The 23,450-nt window shown below is 43.9% G+C and overlaps 2 protein-coding genes across 5 annotated transcripts in view; one reads left to right on the forward strand and one right to left on the reverse strand.

Moving 5' to 3' along the window:
• Positions 1–2,645: 2,645 nt before the first annotated feature.
• Positions 2,646–20,519, forward strand: NLRC3 (NLR family CARD domain containing 3). The gene is made up of 16 exons (XM_042437615.1): positions 2,646–4,375; positions 6,570–6,656; positions 6,940–7,023; positions 7,532–7,615; positions 8,278–8,361; positions 8,881–8,964; positions 9,641–9,724; positions 10,275–10,358; positions 14,142–14,225; positions 15,115–15,198; positions 16,381–16,464; positions 17,058–17,141; positions 17,908–17,991; positions 18,367–18,450; positions 18,988–19,071; positions 19,658–20,519. Exons 1-16 carry the CDS (start codon positions 2,646–2,648, stop codon positions 19,746–19,748), a joined length of 3,000 nt encoding a protein of 999 aa, XP_042293549.1. The 3' UTR covers positions 19,749–20,519.
• Positions 20,496–23,450, reverse strand: part of CLUAP1 (clusterin associated protein 1) — a 77,586-nt gene continuing 74,631 nt past the window's right edge. For 2 of the 4 annotated variants that reach the window (XM_042437618.1, XM_042437619.1), the window contains 2 exons: positions 22,672–22,728; positions 20,496–21,915 (listed from right to left, as the gene is read on the reverse strand). In XM_042437618.1, coding sequence (XP_042293552.1) covers positions 21,766–21,915; positions 22,672–22,728 — 207 coding nt within the window. In that variant the 3' untranslated portion in view covers positions 20,496–21,765. The remainder of the gene's footprint in view (positions 21,916–22,671; positions 22,729–23,450) is intronic. The other 2 variants (XM_042437620.1, XM_042437622.1) reach the window with 1 other exon arrangement.

Genomic DNA, 23,450 nt, shown 5'->3' on the forward strand with positions numbered 1-23,450 from the left:
AATGCTTGCCACCTCCAGCAGAGTTTACTTGCTCTGTGTGAAATAATCTTGACGGCGGGTACTGTTGGAATTCTCCATTTTAGGCATGAAAACAATCTGATATATGAGTGTGAGAGCTAGGGGTTTTTTTTTGGGGGGGGGGGGGTTGGCAATGTCTAGCAGTGCAATACAAGCCAGGAGTCTTTTTGCAAGTGTGGGCTACATTTTTTGTTTCGGTGGTCACAGTGCCACGCAGCGCTGTCTTGCAGCTTCTGACACGAACAGGAAGGAAGATCAAGGGCGACCCGCAGCACAGGAAGAGGTGAGTCGCAAAATGCTCAAAGAGACCAGTAAGAAAAGCACATTGACTGGAACAGCATCAGCAACGGAGCACAAGCGAGGAACTCCGTAGCTGTCCATGTGTGCGGTTCGGTTTTCTGACTTCCGATGGACCGAAGACACGCAAATGAGGCCTAAACCTTGTCAAAGTTGCTTAGCCGTCTCAAGTCGGCCACTTAGAAAGTCCTCGTGGGAGCACCATCTTTTTTCTTCCAGCTCAGGCCACCTTGGCAAGTCCATTCAAGATTCCCAGGGAATGCATTTTTATAATCTATAGGTATCCAAGTTCTGCAAAACAGCTTTGGGAGAAGAGAAGGAGAAGGAAAGAAGGAACTGTTTTCTGACATTGCCCATGCAACTCGAAATGTAAGAGAGAACTTTGGGAAGGCTGCAAAGTGGATTTGTGGAGAAGGTAGGGAGAAATGTGTGCGCATTGTGTGCCTTCAAGTCATTTTCAACTTATGGTGATCCTAAGGTGACACTATCACGGGGTTTTCTTGGGCAGATTTCTTCCAAGGAGGCTTGCCATTGCCTTCCCTTGAGGTTGAGAGAGTGTGACTTGCCCATGTGAGTGCCCGAGTTCATCAATAAAGCTTCTTTTGATTCAAATGAGTTTTAATCTTGGAGCCCAGGACTGACATCAGATCTCGCAGTGAGTTTCCATGGCTGAGTGGGGATTTGAACCTGGTCTCCTAGATTCCTAGTCCAGCACTCAAACCATACTATACCAGACTGGCTCTCATACATGGCAAATATTGATGTATGGTGATTGGTGACCCCATTAATTTCTTAGGGTTTTCTTAGGCAAGGAATACTCAGAAGTGGTTTGGCCAAGTCCTTCCTCTGAAATATAGCCTATAGCACCTTTGGCGGTGTCCCAACCAAGTACTAACCAGGGCTGACACTGCTTATCTTCCACGTTCAGATGTGATCTGGCGCCTTTAGGGTACCCAGCAGAAATGTTCTGGTACAAGGCCATACTTAGCTGCCTTATGCAGAGCCAGCCACTGATCCATCAAGGTAACCCACCACCCTTGGAGCCCTGGACTACAACTCCCATCATCTCAGATCAACTGGTGCAGCCACTGCTGTGATGGTTGGAGATGGTGGACATTGCAGACCGGCAAATCTGGAGAGTATCAGGTTGGGAAAAGCAGCTCCATCTTTACAGGTTCTCCAGGATTATAAAGGGGACCTTTCAGTCCTAGCTGTTGAAATGCAGGTGATTCATACTGGGACTCTGCATGCAAAGCAGGTGTTCTGCCATTCAGTCACTGCCCCCCTCTTTTTATTTAATAAGAGGGGTACTAAGAATATATTTATGCATGTATCATTGCACTACCCATACATATATATGCATGCATACATATATGCATACATACAATGCATCATTGTATGTATATTTTAGTATGTACCGATTCATTTATAGCCATTGTTCTTTCATGGAGTTCAGTACTGTGCATGACAGAGTTCTTCTATGCATTGCCCAGACCCTTACAAAACTGCTTACCTTCTGTGTCCTGTGCCTTTAGACCACTTCCTGCCTTGGCTGCTTTCATGGGAGGCAGGCATCATAAATCAATGTGCAAATGGCACCTTCTACAATGTGCAAATTGCACATCCTGCAGCCACCTACTTTACGTTCACAAAGGAATTTATCCCACGGGGGAAATCCCATGCAGAAAAACCCGTAAAAGCAGGTTGATTTTCACATGACGTCGTTGTTGAAGTGGTGTTAACCCGAATAGAAAGTAGATGGAAAACAGACAGAAGCTGCTCCTTTTTACTTTAGAAAAATCTTGAAAGTCAAAAGGAGTTGCTTTTGTCTACTTTCCATTCAGGTTAACACCACTTTGAGATTTGTAGTTTGCTGTGGCACCTGAGCTCTCTGGAAGAGAAGGCTATATAGCTCACAAAATGGCAAACCCCAGGATTCAATACCATTGAGCCATGGCAGTTAAAAGCGATATCAAACTGCATTGTTTCTGCCGGGTAGATTGAGCCTTTGTGAGCCTTTGCTCTTGGCAGCCATTAGAGCAGGGAAATACAGTGGGCCCTTGGTGTCCACTGAGGTTTGGGTCCAAGACGCCTCCGTGGATATAAAAATCCATGGATGCTCAAGTCCCATTAAATACAGTGGTGTAGCAAAATGGTGTTCCGAATACGAAATGTCAAAATCAAGGTTTCCAATGGAGATGATTGAATCTGTGGGTCGATAATCCGTTGATACAGAAGGTGGACTGTACTGAAGATAAAATTCTAGAACTAAGGTTGTTATCTCTCTTGCTGATTTTTCTTCCCCCTTCACTTCTTTCTTTGTAGAGCCAATGGTGCAGAAGCACATGGAGACTCTTCAGAGCTGGTGTGGCCTGAGCACCGAATTTGTCCCCTTGGAGAGGCTGACCCATCTCCTTCTGGTGGAAGGACTGACTGATCTCCAGCAGAAGCAGCATGATTTTGTCCAGATTGAGACCACCAAAGGCCTGAGGAATGGCTCCAAGAAGATCTCCTTGGAGAAGCTTTTCTTGCCGCTGTCCAAATTCAGCATCCCTCCACGAATCTCGGTGACCATTGGGGTCGCCGGCATTGGCAAGAGCACTTTGGTCAAGCTCTTTGTCCATACGTGGGTCAAAGGAGAGCTTGGCAAGGATTTCATGTTCGTGTTGCCTCTCACCTTCCGGGAACTGAATGCTTATGACAAACTTTCTGCCGAGCGTCTGATCCGTCTGGCATCCCCTCATTTAACTGAACAGAGCCTTCTTGCTGTGGACACTGCCCAGACTCTTCTGATTCTTGACGGTCTGGATGAATTTAAAACTCTCTTAGATTTTTCCAACACCGCTGTTTGCACAGACCTTCGAAAGGAGATCCAGGTGGAAAACCTGATCACCAACATCATCCGAGGAAACCTGTTGCACAAGGTTTCCGTTTGGATCACATCCCGACCTACAGCAGCCAGCCAGATTCCCGGTGGTCTAGTGGACCGGATGACGGAAATCCAGGGTTTTGGAGAGACAGAAATCAAGTGCTGTTTAGACCGCATGTTCCTTGAGAACCCGAACTTATCAGATGGTGTGCTCCGTCATCTCAAGGCGAACAGATCTTTGTATATAATGTGCACGGTGCCAGCGTTTTGCTGGATCTGCGGATCCTCGGTCGGCTGCTTTCTGAAGAGCGCAGGTTGTGCTCCAGAAATGTCAGCTGCTCCTAAGACTTTGTCCGAAATCTACTCCTATTATTTTAAAATGACACTGTGTGCTGAAGGGAAGCAGAATGAGGTTCTCAGGATAGAGCAGGTGGAGCAAAATGGCAAGAAAATGGTCAGTTGTTTGGGCAGATTGGCCTTCTTCAGCCTGATCAAGCGGAAATACATCTTTCACGAACAGGACATGAAGGCCTACGGTGTGGACCTCTCTTCTCTTCACATCGGCCTGAGCAACAGACTCTTGATGAAAGAAGAGACTCTGCTTTCCACCATTTACTATTTCCCCCACTTAACGTTTCAGGAATTCCTTGCTTCCACTTATTATTATACAGCAGCGAAGCGAGCCCTTTTTGACCTCTTTGTCGAGAGTGGGATGTCTTGGCCAAAGCTGGGCTTCTTCAACCACTTTAAAAATGCCATCCAGAGGTCTCTACAGTCCGAGGATGGACACCTGGATGTCTTTGTGCGCTTCCTTGCCGGCCTCCTCTCTCCACAGGTGAACAAAACCCTGTCTGAGTGGTTCTTGGTAAGGGATGAGCACCACAGCTATCGAAGCCATGCGGTTGGCCTCTTCCAGAACCTTCTGGGCATGGACCAAGCCGTTTCCTGCAGGACTGTGAACCTCATGCGCTGCTTGCATGAGATCCAGCACACAGAGGTTGCCACCGTCGTTGAGGATGCGGTGAAAAATGAGAACCTGGCTGGGATGCTGACACCCGTCAACTGTTCTGCCCTGACTTATGTCCTGCAGACCTCGGAGGCATGTGCAGAAGAAGCGAATCTCTCCAATTGCCTCACCTATCATGCCTTCCAAAACCTTCTCTCCCAGTTACTCTACTGCAGCAATCTCAGGTAGGCGGCACTGAGGATCGGGGCTTAACTTGTGCCAGGGTTCACCAAAGGGTGGTCCCCAAGCTTAACAGGATCTAGCTCTGTGTGGGTATAAGCCAGTAACACAATAGAGAGTGCCTTTGAGGACATGCAGAGTGTGTTCCTTCCTCGATTTAATAATCCTAGTCAGAACCCATATTATTGGATTTAATCAGGTTGCACAACTACTTTGCCTGCAGGACTGTAGGTGAGGTTGTGTCAGGGACCATAGGTGCCCACATGTTGGCTGGTATACACAGACATACTGCTCTGTACCTGTGTATGCGTCTTTTTTTGGATGACATGGAGGCAGGTATTCCTTCCTCCCTCTTCAGTGACCAAAGCATGCCAGGACCTATCATAGAGTCACCAAGAAGACCCTTTCCCTTGTTCCCACCAAAGGAGCCCGAGAGGCTGGTGGAACAGCGAACAGGACCTCTCCAGACATTTTTAGAGCTCCGCTAGGCTCATAAAGGGAGATATGGTCATTCAAATAACCTAGACCCCATCTGTAGAGCTTTATCGTTCAAAACCAGCACTTTGAATTGTGCCTGGAAACAGACTAGCAACCAATGGAACTGTTGATGGAGCAAGATTGTTTTTTTGCTGCTCCAGAGACTAGAACAATGGATGCAAGCTCCAGGAAAAGAGATTCCGCCTCAATAGTAGGAGGAACGTCTTGACAGTAAGGGCTGTTTGACAGTGGAACACACACCTTCCTTGGAGTGTAGTGGAGTCTCCTTCCTTGGAGGTCTTTAAACAGAGGCTGGATGGCCATCTGTTGGGGATGCTCTGATTAAGAGTTCCAGCCTGGCAGAATGGGGTTGGATTGGATGGCCCTTGGGGTCTCTTCCAACTCTAGGATTCTAGGAAGGGAGTTGTAATGAGGGACCCATAGTTGTCATGTGGACATGAAGTCCTGAGCCTAGGGTTGCCATAAGGCAGGACCTCCAAACTGGGACAAATGTAGGACAAATGTAGGGCAACATTTTCAAATGTAGGACATGTTTTTTTTAAAAATGGAGGACACATGAAAAAATTGATACTTTTTAAATTTTTTTAATATAAATGCATGTTTCTTAGGCATGCTCAAAATGGAGGACATTTTGGCATTATTCCTAGACAGAAGGCTGAAATGCACTTCTCTTTCTGGCCAAACACCCCCCCCCCCCAATTCTACAAGAACATTTCCCACTCCCAAGCAGCCATAGCATTTGCAAGATCACAGGCAGACCCTTGTGCCACTGCAAACTACATTTCCCACTCCCAAGCCTTCTTAGCAATTCCCCCTTCCTCCTTTTCCTTGCCCCCTCCAACCCCCCCCAACCCCTCGCCCCCTCTTTTTCCCAGGTATGTCTCAACTTAGGAGGGATTTATGGGACAGATGCAAAGCCTTTTTTCTTTTCTAATGGGGGCAAAGCCTTGAGAAGCCCTGGACCCCTGAGAAGAAGAGGAGGGGGCTTAGAGAGAGGAAGAAAGAGAAAAAGAAGATGAGGAGGGGGGAGAAAGGAAGAAAAAGGAGAGGAGGAAGAGGAGGAGAAGAAAAAAAACGGAATAACAAGAAGAAGAGAAGGAGGAGAAAGAGAAAGAGAAAGAGGGGAAGAACAAAAAACAACTTGCCTGCAAAGCCCTCTCCGCTTGGAAATTTGGAGCATGCCCAAATAAGGAAGCAGAGGGCTGGCCAATAGAGGCAGGGCAGTGCAGCAGACCCCGCCCCTGCTGGTTTCAGTCCTCCTACTGCTGCTCCAGGCATGTTTCATAGGCAGCACTCTATAGAAGGCAGGCAGCAGCCCTGGGAGCTCAGAGTTGGGCAGCCACCCGGGGGCGGGGTCGGGGTCGGGACGGGACTGGAAAGTCCCGCCCACCACCGTGAAATGGCAACCCTACCTGAGCCACACCTAAAAGGATATGGATGTTGAAGTTCCCAGCAACACAAGCTATGGAGGCTTCAAGACCACCTTGGTTAGTTCGGGAAGAAAGACTATTGAGCAGCGGGATGGGTAGAACGTCAATTGACAAAGTCCCTTGGCTCCAATTGTAGATGAATCTGTTTCTCCAGCCACAACTGCACAACCACCCACCTTTTCTTTCCTGTGCACCTTGTAACCACAATGAGTGTTTTTGTTGTCTCTCTCTCTCTCTCTCTCTCTCTGTTTTTTCCCTTTGTTCAATTCAGGCTGGACTACAATGAGTTTGAAGACGGTGCCATGGACCTGTTGGGCAGCGTGTTGAGTGGCAAGGACTGTCAAATCCAGAAGGTCAGGTGAGGCACGCTCATCTTAATTTTGAATGAACATACTTAGTTTTAAAGAGTACGTTCAGATTGCTGGCTGAACAAATGCAGGCAACTGGACTGCCAAATCTATTTAGGTTGGCAGCTGGCGCAAATCATAGTTGGCTTGCTTGGGAACCAGACCTCTCCATTTGATTCTTAAGATGGAAATTTGTTGTGAAAACACTGTTTTCAAATAAGGTGATCTTAGGAAGACTCTTTTTATGTTTTAATGGGGCAAATGCATTTAATCTCTTTTTCTCCTTCTGGACAGCTTGGCGGAAAACCAGATTGGCAACAAAGGGGCCAAAGCTCTTGCCAGATCCTTGATGGTCAACCGGAGCCTGATGGCACTAGAGTAAGTATCTTATAAATCTGGGCCATCCTGTTTAAAAACATGTTTGCATTGTGCATGGTTCCATGCCTTGTGGTAAGGATCAACAACTGGACCTCTGGCAGTCGGTGGGCAGAATCAGTGCCACCGATTTCATTTTATTTGTCCCCTGAAATGGCAACAGAGAAGGAAGGGATCTTATAGAGAGAGTAGAGCCTGCAGCCATGAGATGCATACTTGATGCAGAAATCTTCATCAACCTTTTGCAAGAGTCTGGCTCAATGGCAGCATACCTGCTTTGCACACCAATAATAATAATAATAATAATAATTATTATTATTATTATTCCGCAATTTTCAGCAAATGAAATAACCGGAGAGCAAAGAGATAAATGGGAGGAGGAGGAGAGAAACATTTTAAAAGAAGATTCATTGGAACTGCCCTTGCCCCATTGTGCCAGTTGGAGGGTCTGTAATGTTGCTTGTGCGCATGTTTAACATGAGCTTTTCCTCTTTCTTTATTGCCTATCTAGCCTTCGGAGTAACTCCATCGGACCCAAAGGAGCAAAGGCACTTGCCGACTCGCTGAAAATCAACCAGTGTTTGCTTTCTTTAAAGTAAGTGAGGCTTGGTTTGTTTTCTTAAGTCTAAATGCAATGGTTATGTCCCCATAGAACCGCATGTAGATTATCGCACTGTTCTTAAATTACACTCATCTCTCCAGATTCGCAGCTTTGACTTTTGCGGGTTTGATTATTCACGGATTTTATTAATATGCTCTCTCTAGGAATATCTGGGTCCTCCAGCGCAACTGAATGGTCAACTTTAGCCAAAGGTTGCAATGAAGGACCTAGAGATTCCTAGAGAGGACACTCCACTAGGCATTTGTAGCTCCTCCAGCGCAATTCTATGGTCGATGAGATGAGACACTTTACATTATGGTTACTTTTCAATATTTTTTTACTGTACAGTATAATCATTTTCTGGATGGTTTATATAGTTTCACTATTCCACTGGATGCTTAAAATTATATTATTAATAGGGTCTTTCCCAGCTTGGTGCCCTCCAAATGGGTTGGACATATTGGTTGGGAACGGTGGGAGTTGTAACCCAACCCATCTGGAAGGTGCCAGGTATAATTCAGTATAATGTGAAGACCGGGCCGTTGTGCATGTGCAAAGTGATGATGGAGACGAATGCAAATTTGGCATGACTCTGGTCAATGGCAATGTTAATGTTAATGTTTCTGGGTTAACTGCAGTTTTTCTTTTTCTTGCAGCCTCCAGAACAACAAGATCAAGGAAGATGGGGCAAAATACCTGGCTGAGGCTCTTGCCAGCAACTATACGCTGATGACTTTGCAGTAGGTCTCTCTGTTTTCTCTTGCCTAGCGGAGAAGCGTGTCTTTCTTTTTATTTTATTTATATTTTTATTCATTTTAAACAGCATATGAATTTTCAAATATGTTTCTACTTTTAACTTAACATTCGATGTCTAAAACCTAAAAAGAGAATTGTCTTTTCATTTACCGAAGTCTTCTCTTCTTCTCTCTGACTTCCTACTTCTTCCTCCTTAATATCAGCATAATTTTCCTTATTAACTGTTTTCCATGTTAAACATTTCCCTTAACATGGAATATCTTAAAGTATAACAAAGTTTATATATTCATTTAATAGCGGAATGTCTTCTGTCTTCCATTTCGAGGCTATAATTATTCTAGCGGCTCTGTCTTTTGCATGTGCCCCGATGGTTTCTCATGCAACGGCTGTCATCCCAGCCTTGCTGGTACCATCTCTGGTTAACTGGGCAACTGGATCTTATTTTAGGGTTGTCCAGAACTGAGACTGGCTTCCAACTTCTCCATAATCTCTATCCTTTGCAGACTTCAGAAGAACTCAGTTGGACCTCAAGGGTCCAAGAAAATAGCAGAAGCCCTGAAGAAAAACTGGAGCCTTAAGGAGCTCATGTAAGTGCGAAGATTCAGAGACTTTAAAAATATATATATTATATTAATATGTATGGCTTACAGACTTGGTAATATTCAAACCAAAACTGAGAAGGGAAGGAGAAAGTATCCTTCTTTTATATTCTTCTTTTTTGTTGACATTCTATGGAAATGCACTAAAATAAAACTCACCGTTGTTGCTATAGCCCCTCTATTACATTACAGTCAGGTTCTCCCATTCATGTTAGGTTCTTTTAAATACATATATATAAGTGGTTTGGAACCCTACTATCCACATTGGTTGCTCCCAAAGCAACCCTAATGCGCATGGCCAGATCTCACAGTGTGGCATCAAGCCGTGCCACTGTGTAATTATTTTTTCTGTCGCCTCCCCACCATGCATGTCCACCGTTGCACAAACATATCACTGCCGACTGCCTGCTGTCTAAATGCCATCCCATTGAATGGCCACCCCTTTGATCGGCTACACAGTCGTGCCTATGACCCTCCACCGGGACAGGGCATCAGAACATTAGTGTGTCCAGTAAAACACTGGCAAAGCACAATCATGCCCCCATGCATGCCCCCTTCACCTCCCGTGGACTGTCTGGTTTGTGTATGTTGTACTTGTATCCTTCACTTTTTTGCATTGCTGCCCTGGCACGCTTTAAATTGCTCTCTATTCCTCTTTTCCTAGATTGTCCAGTAACTGTGTTGGAGACGTGGGTGCAATGGCCCTGGCAGAAGGTCTGAAGGCCAACCACACTCTTTTAACCTTGGAGTAAGCCATGTTTCTCTTGGTTTCCATTTTGTTGTTTTTCCCCACACTTTCCTGAAAGACAGCCATGAAGAGATATAGCCAAGGCATCCTGGCAGAACGGCATACCATTCCAACTGTTTCCAGTTTGACAGGGGACAGTCCCAGTTAACCAAAGTGCAAACGTAGTTTGTAATAGTGACATCTTCATCCTCCTTAGAAAGTTTTGCCACATTGACCACATTTGAATGATACTTGGCTGTCTGTGTCCTGGTCTTAGTCTGTAAAACGGTGGAGGGTATTAGAACCCAGAGTGGTGGTTTGGGTGCTGGACTAGGATACTGGGAGACCAGGGTTTGAATCCCGACTCATACATGGAAACCCACTGGGTGATCTTGGGCAAGTTTCACACTCTCTATCTCGGAGGATGGCAATGGCAAACTCTCTCTGAAGAAACGTGCCAAGAAAGCCTTATGATAGGTTCTCCTTGGGGTCGCCACAAGTCAGAAATGTGTTGAAGGCAGACGACAACAACCGTAATGCCATTTGTAGTGGTCTCTCTATGTTGTTTCAGTCTCCAGAGCAATTCGATCAGTGACACAGGAATAACCGCCCTCACCAAAGCCCTCTGCTCCAACCAAGGTCTCACCAGACTCAGGTAAGTCCTGACCTCAGCTTTGGTCATTTCTGTTGTCTTCCTGGTCATTTGATGATGCAGGAGAGGGGGAAAAGCCCACATACATGGTTGCATTGTTTCTTATGAACTTTCCCAAGGTGACAAAGACCATAAGTAGTCTTAGTGGTGGTGTTACAGGATTGGTATGCACATGGACATCACTAGGGAGGTGCAGAGGGTTGGAACCACACCTTAAGAGGGATGACAGCACTGCTCCCCAGACATCTGCCTTATGGCAGAAATGGGTTGTGTGATGTTCGCCTGCGTCCCTTTAAAACACTGGAGAGGGGCAAGTCTTAAAAAACGCCCCTTCTTACCAAATTTTCACTTTAACCACATGAATCTATGTACATGTAAACACCTTTTTGGTTTTGCATATGATCTTGTAATTTTAATTTTGCTCGCGTTGTTTATGCCACAACTATTGCCATTCCGTGAGAGCCATTATGGTGCAGTGGATTGTGCATTGGACTCCCGACTCTGGAATTCAGGGTTCAACTTCCAACTTGACCATGAAACCCACCTTTCGTGCAAGTCACACTCTCTCAGCCTCAGGAGAAGACAATGGCAAACCCCTTCCGAACCAGGGTGCCACAGCTCTACTACAGTTCCCAGAATCCCATAGCATTGAGCCAGGGCAGTTAAAAGTGGTGCCAAACTAGATTATTTCTGCAATGAAGACGAGGTGCGAGTTTACAAAAACTGATGTTGCAGCTTCTTTCACACAGTCTCAAAGACACTGCAAGATCTCTTTGCAGAATGGTATTTCAGCCGAACGTGACGATGACTCTGAATTCTAATCCAATATTAAAATGTTTAAAAGCTAGCAATGAAACTGATAATAAAAGCAACAGTGATTAAATGCCTGCTGGAAGAGGCAGGTCAAGCCTGCTGTCTACATGTATATAACCAGGAGGCCCTGTTCGAACTCCATTTTGCAGATGTGAGGCCAATACAGCGAAGGTCCTTCCCACAAGCATTTTTAATTCTCCTAGAAAGGAGAGGATGGGAAATATGCTTTTCCTTCTGAAATATGAGTTTTGAGCACTTCCAAGTTTTGGAAAGTTACCTTTTTGACAGTAGTTCTTAGCATGCCTCAGTTAGCATGGCAAACTGGGGGTTACGGTCCTCAAAAAGTAACTTCGCAAAACTCTGGCTTAGTTTGCACGAATTATCCAGATTAAAGAGTGCCTTGTGTAGTGCTGCCCAAAACGAAGAAGAAAAATGAACCTACAAAAGCTGCCAACTTCTTCTCAGCTTCTTTTCTAGGTAAAACAACAAAATGTTTCCAAAACATAGTCTTCTCCAAAGGAGACCGAATGTTGCTGCTGTCTCCAAGTGCACAGCTTGGCAATTTTCGGTTTTCTTTGATCCTTGGGAGGAAAATGAAACGCACGACATGATGAAAGTGATACAGAATTATTACTGGGTCCTGCTTCTGGCTCAAAGCTCTCTCTCTCTCTCTCTTTTTTAATTGTTGAGATTGGTTTTTTAAAAATTTAATGTTAACACAAACTAATTTACAAGCAAAATAATATACAATCAAAGATAAAGAAAATTAAGAGGTGGAGAAGAAGGAGAAAGAAGACCGAAGAGAAGGAAGAGAAGGAAGGAAAGAGAGGAAAGAAAAGAAGGGAAGGAAGTAAGGAAGGAACGGACAGAGGGAGGGAGGGGAGGAAGGAACGAACAAAGGGGAGGAAAAGAAAGGAGACGGAAGGGAAAGGAGAAGGAGAAAGTGAAGGAAAGGAGGAGAAGGAAAGGAGAAGGAAAAGAGAAAGGAGGGAAAGGGAAAGGAGAAGAAAAGGCAAAGGAGAAGAAAGAGGAAGGAAGGAAGGAAGGAAGGAAGGAAGGAAGGAGGGAGGGAGGGAGGGAAGGAAGGAAGGAACGAACAAAGGGGAGGAAAAGAAAGGAGAAGGAAGGGAAAGGAGAAGGAGAAAGTGAAGGAAAGGAGAAGGGAAAGGGAAAGGAGGGGAAGGGAAAGGAGAAGGAAAGGAAAAGGAGAAGGAAAGAAGAAAGAGAAAGGAAGGAAGGAAGGAAGGAAGGAAGGAAGGAAGGAAGGAAGGACAACTAATACACAGCAGGGCGCTGACCTCCTGCCCAGCAATCCTGACTGTAATGAAAAGAAAAATAAAAAGGAGGGGGGATATTATTTCTATCATTATAGATCCAGCCAAATAATCCTGCTGAAATGACCAGTAACTATAGCCACAGATTATTACGCCATTAGATTTCTTATAGCTTGAAAAGCCTTTAAACAGTTTCCAATCTTCCAACAAAGCTTTAGTTGGCTGATCCTCTAGAATCCGTCTTAATTTGGCCATTTGGCCAATTTTCTTTTTCCTTTGAACCTCAGAAGTTAAAAATGAATCGTACGATTAGGTGGAAGCTGCGCTGCTGAATAGGGACTGGGTCCTGCATATTGCAACTATCCAGTGCCTTTGTTTCACCAGTTTGCAGGTGTTTCTTCTCTAATCTATGGACCTTTTTTTGGCCTTTAAAAATTAAAAACCTTCCCATCTTTATTCCAAAGAGTACAAGGTGGTGTACCTACTTCTGCTTTCCATTTTATCCACACAACTAACACGTGAAATAGTTTAGGTTGATTGAGTCTGTAGAGAGATCTTGTTGCACCTTTGAGACTAACTGAAAGAAAGAAATTGGTAGCATGAGCTTTCCTAGACTTCAGTCTAGTGAGTAGTCAAATCCAGCAGAATGCAACCCTAAATGAATTTGGACCCATCTGGCTGCCTCCGCACTACAGAATTAATGCAATTTGATACTGCTTTAACTGCCATGGCTCCATCCTATGGTATACTGAGAATTGTAATAGTAAGTCCCATTAAATACAGCGGCATAGTAAAATGGTATCCCTTATATAAAATGGAAAATCAAACTTTGCTATTTGGAATTGATACACTTGAGAATATTTTCAAGCCATGGATGCTTGAATCCATGGATAAAAGCAATCCACGAATAAGGAGGGCTGACTGTGGTTTGTTGTGGCACCAGAGCTCTCCAACAGAGAAGGCTAAATGTCTCACAAAACTATAAATCCCAGAATTCCAAAGCACTGAGCTATGGCGGTTCATGTGGTGTCATACTGGATTATTTCTGCATTTGGATGCAGCCTCTCTGTTGCTACTTGGCCACTCTTAGGTCAGTTTTCCTTACTCCTGTGCCCCTTCGGAAGTACTGGACTACAACTCCGATCAGCCACAGATAGCACGGGCTCCCTATTCCCACATCCTCAGTTAGTATATGTGTGTGTGTGTGTGTGTGTATAGATAGATATAGATATATATAACAGTATAAGTTAAATATAGTATAAGTAACTGTTGGCATCATTAAGTTATATATAGTACTGTATACTGTAAGTAACTTTTGGCATCATTAAAATGCTGTTAAGTCGCTCTACAGTTCTCTTCCCTTGGGGCCAGTATGGAGTCATCATTATAACACTGGACAAATCATCGCATTACCACTTGATGGATTTAGTGTTATTCATTCAATCAATGTTTATTGATTAGCCCTTAGGCCATATCAAAAGATTTAGTGTTATTCTAATTGTACTATTTTAGTGATGTGTTTTAAATGTATTTTATATTGATGTATGTGTTTTAACTGATTGTAATCCCGCCTCGATCCACCTGGGAAAGGCGGGAAAATACAAATAAACTATATTATTATTATCATCATCATCATCATCATCATCATCATCACAGTGGATGCACCTGAATGAATATAATTCCTCTTGTGTGTTTGCAGCCTGCGGGAGAACTCCATCAGCCAAGAAGGAGCCCAGGAGATTGGCAGTGCCCTTCGCGCTAACCGTTCCCTGAGAAATTTGGAGTAAGTCCTGTGGTCTTGTAAAAGGTGGAGGCTTTTTAATCGTACGAGTTGGACGTCCAACTTTCCAAGGATGATGAGTCCAGTGAATCCGACCCACTGCTCAGTTCAGGCATTTCCAACCAAAGCATCCTCAGCGGGTTGCTGTCCAGCCTCTTTTTGAACATGTCCAGAGATGGAATTTTCTGGCCTGGCCACTTTGGTACTCAGATGCAAAAACAAGCACATTACTCAGAAATTGTTTAATGTGTTTAGTTAATAGGCTACAAAATCCCCAGATTCAACCTGAATTCAAGTAGATTCAGAGCCAGCATGGCATAGTGGTTTGAGCGTTGGCCTATGATTCTAGAGACAAGGGAGTTTATCACATGAAGGCAAATCTTGTGCAGAAACGGGATTTTAAAATCTGCTAAACACCTGCAGATGTGGGTTGTTTTTCAGACGCGTTGGCGGAAAGGGAAATAACACAAACAGAAAGCTGTCAAAACCCACTCCTTTCTACTTCTGGAATTTCCCAAATGTAAAAAGGAATTAGTTTTGTTAGCTTTCCGTTCGGGTTATTTTTGCATTATTTCTCTTTCGCACGAACGTCGTCTGAAAAACAGTTTTTCTACTTTCTGTTCAGGTTAACCCTGAACGTCATGCAAAAAACAACCCGTAAAAGCAGGCTGTTTTCACTTTATAAATCTAATTTCTGCACAGGATTTGTCCCGTGTGATAAACTCCAAGGATTCAAACCCCCGCTCAGCCATAGAAACCCACCGGGTGATTTTACTGAACACTGTTGCAAAGATCTGAATTTTCCACATACATTTGGTTTTGCCAGCAAGAGATCTTGAAATGCATACAGTATACTGTTCTAATAGTCCTTTTCTCTGGGCTTTGTTTTTAGCTTGGCTGCCAATCTGCTGCACGACGAAGGCATCCAGGCCATTGCCTTGGCGCTGAGAGAGAACCAGGTGCTTGCTTCCTTGCAGTAAGTTTTGATGCGTTGTTAAACTATGTGTTCTTTAAAGGAGGGAATGAGGGCCATGGAGTGTGTGAGCGGTGGCATAAGAAAAAGAAAGTGGGCTTTCTTGTAGGAACTCTAGCCAAAGAAAGTGGTCAGGAGGCCATGGTAACTTTGGGCCCGTACAAACAGGCCAAAATAAAGCTGCTTCGGGTCATTTTGGAGGTATGCTGTTTAAATGACACACACATCTTAAGAGGCCAAAAGCTGTGCTAAAACTGTGCTCCAACCCTTAGAACTGGAGCATGGCTTTGGCATGGCTTCTGGCCTCTTAGGACGCATGCATCATTGAAACAGCATACTCCAAAGTGACCCAAAGCAGCTTTATTTTGGCCTGTCTGTACACACTACATGCTTATGAGAGAGAGCTGAGAAAGTCCAGGAGAAGAAAAAGTGGAGTCATAGAATCATAGAATCACAGAGTTAGAAGAGACCATAAGGACCTTCAGTCCAACTCCCAGCCATGCAGGAACCCAACAGATGACAGCCTCTATTTAACAACCTCCAAAAGAGGAGGCCCCACCACTCTCTGAGGCAGCAATGTCTTCCATTGCTGAACAGTTTTTAATGTCAGGAAATTCCTCCTAAATTCCTAATGTTGAGGTGGACTCTCTTTTCCTGTAACTTGCATCCATTGTGAGTAATGTGAGTTGTGCACATGAAACCCCAGACTGGTGATCTCCCCATATACCCGCCAACATTTCATAGATGTACACCAGGACATGTGGCCAAGCAAAGTGTGGTCAAGATGACCAAGCAGCTGAATAAATGGAAAATAAAAAAATTATTCGGGACAGTCCCTGGTTAATCTGGACAGTTGGAGGGTATGTCCCTATAGAATTAGACAGCACTGTCCTTACACTTTCAAAAGTGTAATATGGGTAAAGCTTCCCTGGAAATGTGCCGCTTTAGGAAGGTCTACTTTGTACTAGTTTTGCCAGATACATGCATAGTCCTAATCTTTTGGCAGATCTAGCTTTGTACTAGTTTTGCCAAATACATGGATGGTCCTAATCTTTTGGCAGATCTAACTCTGGTTTGGCCACAGATGACCCCACAAACTCCAGTGGCACTGTGTGCCAGCGGCAACAGGAGTTGTGTTGCATCTTTGTACTGTGAAATAGTGTGGTTCTCTCTCTCTTCTTCTAGTTTGCAGTGGAACTTCATTCAATCCAACGCAGTGAAGGCCCTGAGCCAAGCCCTACAGTTCAACAACAGCCTCGAAGTCTTGGAGTAAGTCGTTGTTTCTCTCTAGCGATTTTTTTTCCACCAAATAAATAGAAAACAATAGGTCTTTTCAAACCCTATTATTAAATGGCTCGGTCTGTATTATATGCAGAAGCATAGTTATGAGATGCTTTGAATTACAAGTGTGCATCTGCATTGCATGTATGCGTTTAGATTTATTGTTTTCCTTTGCAGTAGCACTTCTATGATAGAGTTCTCTATAAATATAAACAATATCTTGACAGTGAGAGAAATGCATCCTTCACCTATCGTTGGGGCCAATGAATGTGGAAAACCCACAAATTAAAAAACAAACAAACCCACAATTCTTTTTACCTTTTTTTTAGGAATCTTCAGGTCCTCCAGTGCAACATCTGAAAAGATGATCACAGAATCATGCTACAAATGCCCAGAGAAGTGTTTTTCTCTCGAAACGTCTAGGTTCTCCTGCAGAACGCTATTGGCAGCTTCTGGAAGAATTGCGCTGGAGGACCTAGAGATTCCTAGAAAGGACATACTGTATGAATCAAAACTGCAAATAATCAAATCTGCAAAAGTCAAAGCCAGAAATGTGGAGATGACTGGTTGCTTTGTTTCAGTTTGCAGGAGAACGCAATTGGGGATGAAGGAGCGGTGGCTTTGGCCTCTGCTCTGCAGGTGAACTCAACGCTCACTGCTCTCTAGTAAGTTTCCATCACTGTTAATTGGAAATATTTCATGGTTTGTTTTATTAAAAAGGATTAAATATAAGTGGAGTCCCCCTTATCTGGAATTCCAAAACCTGAAATATTTCCTAAACCAAAACTGTTTGCATGGGTGCCTTAATCTGTCTCACCAATCAATGAATGAATCTAATAACCTAATTATATATTTTGTGCTGTAACGTTATCGTTTAACCTGATTTTGTGTAATTTATTCGCATCTTTTATGTAGTTTCTCTATTTTTTACGTCGTTTAAGTTGCAGCGTCTCATGTTGGGGCCACTGACCATCAATAAAGACTGAGGTGTCCAATGTGAAGTCGAAGGCTTTCATGGCCAGCATCCATAGATTTTTGTGGGGTTTTTTGGGCTATGTGGCCATGTTCTAGAAGAGTTTATTCCATATGTGGCCGGCATCTTCAGAAGATGCCAGAGAAGATGATTCTCTGAAGATGCCAGCCACAGATGCAGGCAAAACATCAGGAATAAGTTCTTCCAGAACAGGGCCACTTAGCCCCAAAACCCCATAAAAACCAATAATGATTGGTTGATTGATCTGTGTAATCCAGGGATGTGAAATGTATGGCCCGCTATATATCGATGGACTTTAGCTGTCACCTAGAGTGGATGGGGAACTGCACTCTAACAAATTCCCCTAATGGTAGAGCTGGCCCTATTTGCAGAACTATTTGCTTTCCCTTGGCTGCTGGGACTGGGAGTTGTCCTAAATGTGTCTTGTTCTGTTTAAGCCTTCAGGCGGCCCTAGTCGGCGAACGTGGAGCTGTTGCTCTGGGAGAAGCCTTGGTGATGAATAAGAGCCTTGCTGTTCTTGAGTAAGTATTCCCACTCCTTCGCTGTATGCCGCCACTTTCAAAGTATGCTGTATATATTCAACATATTCATGCCCTTCCCAGTGGGCTCAGGCAAAAGCAAACTGCTGCAGCCTCTCCTAGCTTGTCTTCTTCATTTATAATGTTTGCCTTCTTGAGCAAATTCTGATATTGCTTGGCCTCACTGGTGAAATGTTGGAGGGTGTGGGAAAGCAACATTAGGAGGGCAATGCCATCTCCGAACTGGACAGGTTGGTGTAGTCATTGGCTCATATGGATCCCAGACTAGCTTCCACCTGTGTCCCATTTTTGCCTCTGGCATCATTTGAGCATCAAATGAAACAGCTTGGATTAATTCTTCTTTGTTTTTGATTTCAGCTTGAGAGGAAACGCCATCGGTTTGGCAGGAGCCAAGGCCATAGCCAGTGCCTTGAAAGTGAACTGTACCCTCCACAGACTTAAGTGAGTAGAGGAACTGAGAACTGATGCTGTGCTAGGATTGCGCTGGTCTTTCATGCAAAGCAAAGTGATGAATTTTGCATTCTAGGTTCTGGTACAGTTGAGGGATGGCAGGGCTTGCTGAATGGATCTGAAGCATTAATAACACATGTCACCCTCTGCTTCAAGTGAGAGGTTGAAAGGCAATGCATTGCAAACCGCATTACATGACCATCTGTTGAGAGTGCTTGGATTCTGTATTCCTGCATGGCAGGGGGTTGGACTGGATGGCCCTTGGGGTCTCTTCCAACTTGATGATTCTACATTTGATGACCCCAGGACATAAAAGACCATGAATCCCACAAACGAAGACTGGAAAAAGAAACAGCTGAATTAGAATATATCCACAGACTCCAACTCATCAATAGTGAGTTGGATAGAGACAATGGCCTCTTGGCACACTGCACATATTGTAACACTGGACACTCATAGTCAGTTTATCACATCTCCTTTCTGGTTCCGTGAGCTGCATTACAGATGTTTATTCTCTTTTGCTGACAGTCTCCAGGAGAACTTGCTGGGCATGGATGGAGCCATCTGCATTGCCACTGCTCTGACTGGAAGCCACAGCCTTACTTACATCAAGTAAGTCGCTTTTCATGAGCCAGTGGGTTGGTCTGGAAAGGGAGTTTGTTGTTGTTGTGTGCCTTCATTTACAACTTACGGTGAAACTATTGAGGCTTTCTGGACATGGGTTCTTCAGCGGGGATTTGCCATTGCAATCCTCTGAGGCTGAGAGAATGTAAGTTGTGCAAGATCGCCCAGTGGGTTTTCATGGCTGAGCTGGGATTCGAACCCTGGTTTCCCAGTGTCCGAGTCTTACGTTCAAACCACTGCACCACGCTAGCCCAATCCAACCCATTTTATGTATGGCCCCACAGAATTTGGAAAGTGTTGGGCTTGTTGCTGATGCCATGACACCACCTCACTGTCCTTGCCATGCATCCATGAGGAAGCGAGACTGAAAATGCCTTTTTTCAAACCCTGCCTAAGATGCTTTACTAATCCTGTATGGTTTTTGACATTTTTGCCTAATGAAGAAGCCGCTGTAGCTTTGAGTTTGCAACGTGTATTTTGTGCATTTTGGTTGGCCAATAAAGGTTACACTGTTTTGTGAACTTTTGGATGTTACTGTCCTTTGGTAAGATGTACTTTTTCTCCCTTGTCACAGTTTACAGGGAAATCAAATTGGCGAGTCAGGAGCCAAAGTGATAACAGATGCCATTCGCACCAATGTCCCCAGCTGTGTTGTGGAAATGTGAGAGGGATTCTGATGGAGGACTTCAGGCATCTTAGATGGTCCATACCTTGGGTGAGTGCCTTCTCCTAGCATATCCCACTGAATGGAAGAAGTGGTGAAAGGAAGGACCACAAAGCAGTAAGAAGTTGCTGCAAAGGAGAGTCCAAAGTGGTAACGTGGCCATGCCTGAAAATGGCTGTGGAACTCAATGGCTCCCTCGTCTTTGACATTCTGGTCCACAGTTGCTGCTGAAGCGTGATGCTTGGTGGCTTAGACATTTTGGAGAAGATCACTGGAAGCAGACACTGGCTGTAGCCAAGATTTTGCATCACACTGACAGTTTATGGCTCCAGCAGCACACTTATGGGAGATGGTGAACTGTTCTGCCTTTGCTTGGCTGCTTCCTCCAAGTGTGCAAAGACAGCTCTGCCTCCTCAGCTGCAGCGGAGAAGCTCTGTTCCACTTGCTTTTCAGCACAAAGGGAAGAAAGAGCTGCTATTCCCACTATCATGGCTGTTCCTTCTCCCATCCATGTCCATGGCTGAACCAGACTGCATCCCCATAGCTAATCTGTGGCCAAGAAAACGGAGTGCACCCCCAGCCACTGTTGTGTGCCAGGCTTTGTGCCTTAAGGAAGAAAGCGCTGCTTACCTCCTTTTGTAAGTACCTAAACAGGTGCAATCCTCAGTCATGTCTGCATTTGTCCACAGTGAATGGAAGATGTGCTACTTCATATTAAGCTGCCAGCTAAAACCCACAGAAAAAACAATGAAGATGGAAAAAGCATTTATTTATCAAACACAGGAATGTAACAGTCAAAAAGAAATTCAGAGTGTCAAGGTCCCTTTGCATCCCAAAGAAAAGAATACAGGCAGCCTGAGGAATCTTCAGAACAGAACTAACTCAATGGTTGACTCTTGCTGGTATTACAGGATTGAATAATTCTGTTTATCATCTGAAAGAGAAGTTACCTGTATATATGGAAGCAGGCAGGTATTGGTTGGAGTATAAGGCTTGTGATTAAGACAGTGTTTATTCAGGACTTTGAATAACACAATGTTAAAAGTTAGAATGTTATCTCAGTCTCTGTGGGCCCACAAAGGGCAATTTTGCCACATTTCTCCTACCTTAGCTGTTTTAGATGCCTTTTTAAAATCTGGAAGGAAATTGGACGTCAGCTTCTGATTTTAAAAAAAAGAGATCCTGGGGGGAAAATACAGTAAAATTGACCCCCGTGGCCTTTAAAAAGTGGCATTTTGGGATCCAAATGGGATGGAGGTCCTTGGGAGCATACTTTCTTCATCTGTTTTAAATAAAATGGAAAGTAGTTTAGGAAGGCAGATTAAACCATGTCTTTACAGTAGAGAGCGATGACTATAGAGTTTAAAATCAAATACAATCTCTCATAGAGTTTCTCTATAGTTACCAAGAGGAGAAACATCCCTCAGTGCCAGTTAACTGATGCACTTCTGGGGCAGAAGATAAACCAGAGATTACAAAGTGAAAAGTCTAAGAATAACTGTGCCCTGCTTTATCAATTCAGGTTAACTAAAAATGGAAACGTTTGCTTTGGTGGGATTCCAACATGGCAAGAAAAGAACTTCCTTTTTTTTCCTATCAAAAATAACGGACATTTGGGAATTAATTTTAAGCTGGGAAGTGAACCCAAAGTGTTAATTTATCCTGAATTATAAAAGAATTTAGAAACTCTGTTTATCTCAAGAAACAACCAGTATTTCCCCCGTCTTAACTCTTCTTTGCTACAGGATTGTTTCAACTGTGGCCCTTGCCAGACACTTTAAAATCTTTGGCACCATGGAACTTCAAGGCCTATGCTTTTAACTACTTATTACCCTTAGCTTTGGCTGACAATTTGATGATTTGGTACTGTTTTCATTGAGAACAAAGGTACATTACCTTAGAGTATTACTTTAAAGTAATTGAAGTAATTTGTGTTTATGTGTGTGTGTCAATATTGTTAGCCTCCCTAAAGATTTCTGTCGTGAAATGTCTTTACTCCTTCCTTTCTGCAAGTCCGCTCAGAAGTCATTGTCACTCTCCTCCAACGGCTCAGGCTTCCTGACCCTTCGGCTGGCCTTGTTTGGAGACATGTCCATGCTATCATCTTCCAAGTCGTCGTCGTCGTCATCATCATCGTCAAGATCAATTTCACTGTCCTCTGAGTCCTCCTGCAGTGAAATATTTTATTCATTTAATTACTTGGTTTATTTCCTTTTATAAAATAACACCTTTCCACTTGCTGAGGTTTAAGCGCAGTTAACAAATCATTACCGCCAAAATACCAAAATAACTTATGGCCCGTATAACTCACAGTCAAAAGGCATTGTGCAGCTATCCTATTATTTCCCGTTATCAGGTTTTCTCTGGTGAAAGGGAAAAAATGAAGACAGGTACAAACGGAAAGGGATGTCATCTAGATCATCCATCCACTTCCACTAAAGAGACAGTAAAAGACTCACCTGGAAGCAGTTATTTTGAGGTTCTTTTGAGAAGAATCGGTTCTGACGTGATTCCTAATAGTTGGAATGCCAGATCAGAATTGATTCTTTCTGAAGGGAGGGACAAATGGCAGAGGGGTGACATTTTGACAGATCCACCATTTCCTCCTTTTGTTGTTGTTTGTAATTAAATTGATAGAATATGCTATTGACTGATAGAATATGCGACTCTTATAGTGAGAACAAGGGATCTTTTGAAATCGGCCACAAACACGGAGCGGATTCGAATCACAACCCATGTTATTCTGCCAGTGGGAATGAGCCCCAAATTGTTTCTGGTTGGCCACATCAGCAAAACTTAATAAGGATGCAGTGTGGTTCTATCACTGACCACTACGAATAATAAGAATTTGCTTTAAAAAAAAAGGCTCTCATGGGCTTAGCTATGAAGAATGCTGCCATGAAATGTAGAAGTGAAACACCCACCTTAACCTTGGCTCTAGAAGCTCTGCGTTTATTGGCTTGAGCCCGGGTTGCCCCAAACTGTGGGGAGGAAGAATGACAGTGGCATGCAGAGACACCGCAAGAGGAAAGCAGAAAGAAATTAAAACAAGAAATGAAATCAGCAGATACAGTAAAATGAAAGAGAATAAAGGAGGCACTGCAGTCAGAGAGTCAGAGTCTCCAAACAAGGCAGGAGAAAACAAAGGTTGAGCAGCCCAACTGAGACGGATACTAAACAAGAGAGGCAGCAGCCTGTCTGGAGATAACTCAAGCACAACAGCACACTCATCGACAACTCGCACACATGACAACTGGCAAGATACCTCCACTGTATTACGAGAGAAATGCTAATGTTATGTAAGAAACCTCTCCAACTGGGGGATGTACCACAAATCCCTGGTGCGCTTTCACCATTGGATAGATGCTTTTTACCTTCACGGCGCAAACATAATATAAACATCAAAACAACTCAAGAAAACTTAAAACTGCTGTTTGAGATAAACTGCAAAACAAACATGCTCTGTTTCATTCAAATAAGCCACATATAACTGTTTAAAGTAGGCAGTATTAAAGCAGCACTTATACTTTGGTCATGTAACTTCAGGGTAAGCAGATATAAGTAACTTAGGCCCTATACAGACAGGCCAAAATAAAGCTGCTTCGGGTCACTTTGGAGGTATGCTGTTTAAATGATGCATGTATCCTAAGAGTCCAGAAGCCGCGCCAAAGCCATACTCCAGTCCTAAGGACTGGAGCGCAGC

This window comes from Sceloporus undulatus, chromosome 8 (assembly GCF_019175285.1).
Source record: "Sceloporus undulatus isolate JIND9_A2432 ecotype Alabama chromosome 8, SceUnd_v1.1, whole genome shotgun sequence".
NCBI lineage: Eukaryota > Metazoa > Chordata > Lepidosauria > Squamata > Phrynosomatidae > Sceloporus > Sceloporus undulatus.

Bases quoted from the DNA above. Each gene is read 5' to 3' on its own strand.
- NLRC3 (XM_042437615.1), top strand. From the start codon at position 2,646: ATGGTGCAGAAGCACATGGAGACTCTTCAGAGCTGGTGTGGCCTGAGC. The intron at 10,359-14,141 runs GTAAGTCCTGAC...GTGTGTTTGCAG, and splicing joins CAAGGTCTCACCAGACTCAG to CCTGCGGGAGAACTCCATCA. The intron at 14,226-15,114 runs GTAAGTCCTGTG...CTTTGTTTTTAG, and splicing joins CGTTCCCTGAGAAATTTGGA to CTTGGCTGCCAATCTGCTGC.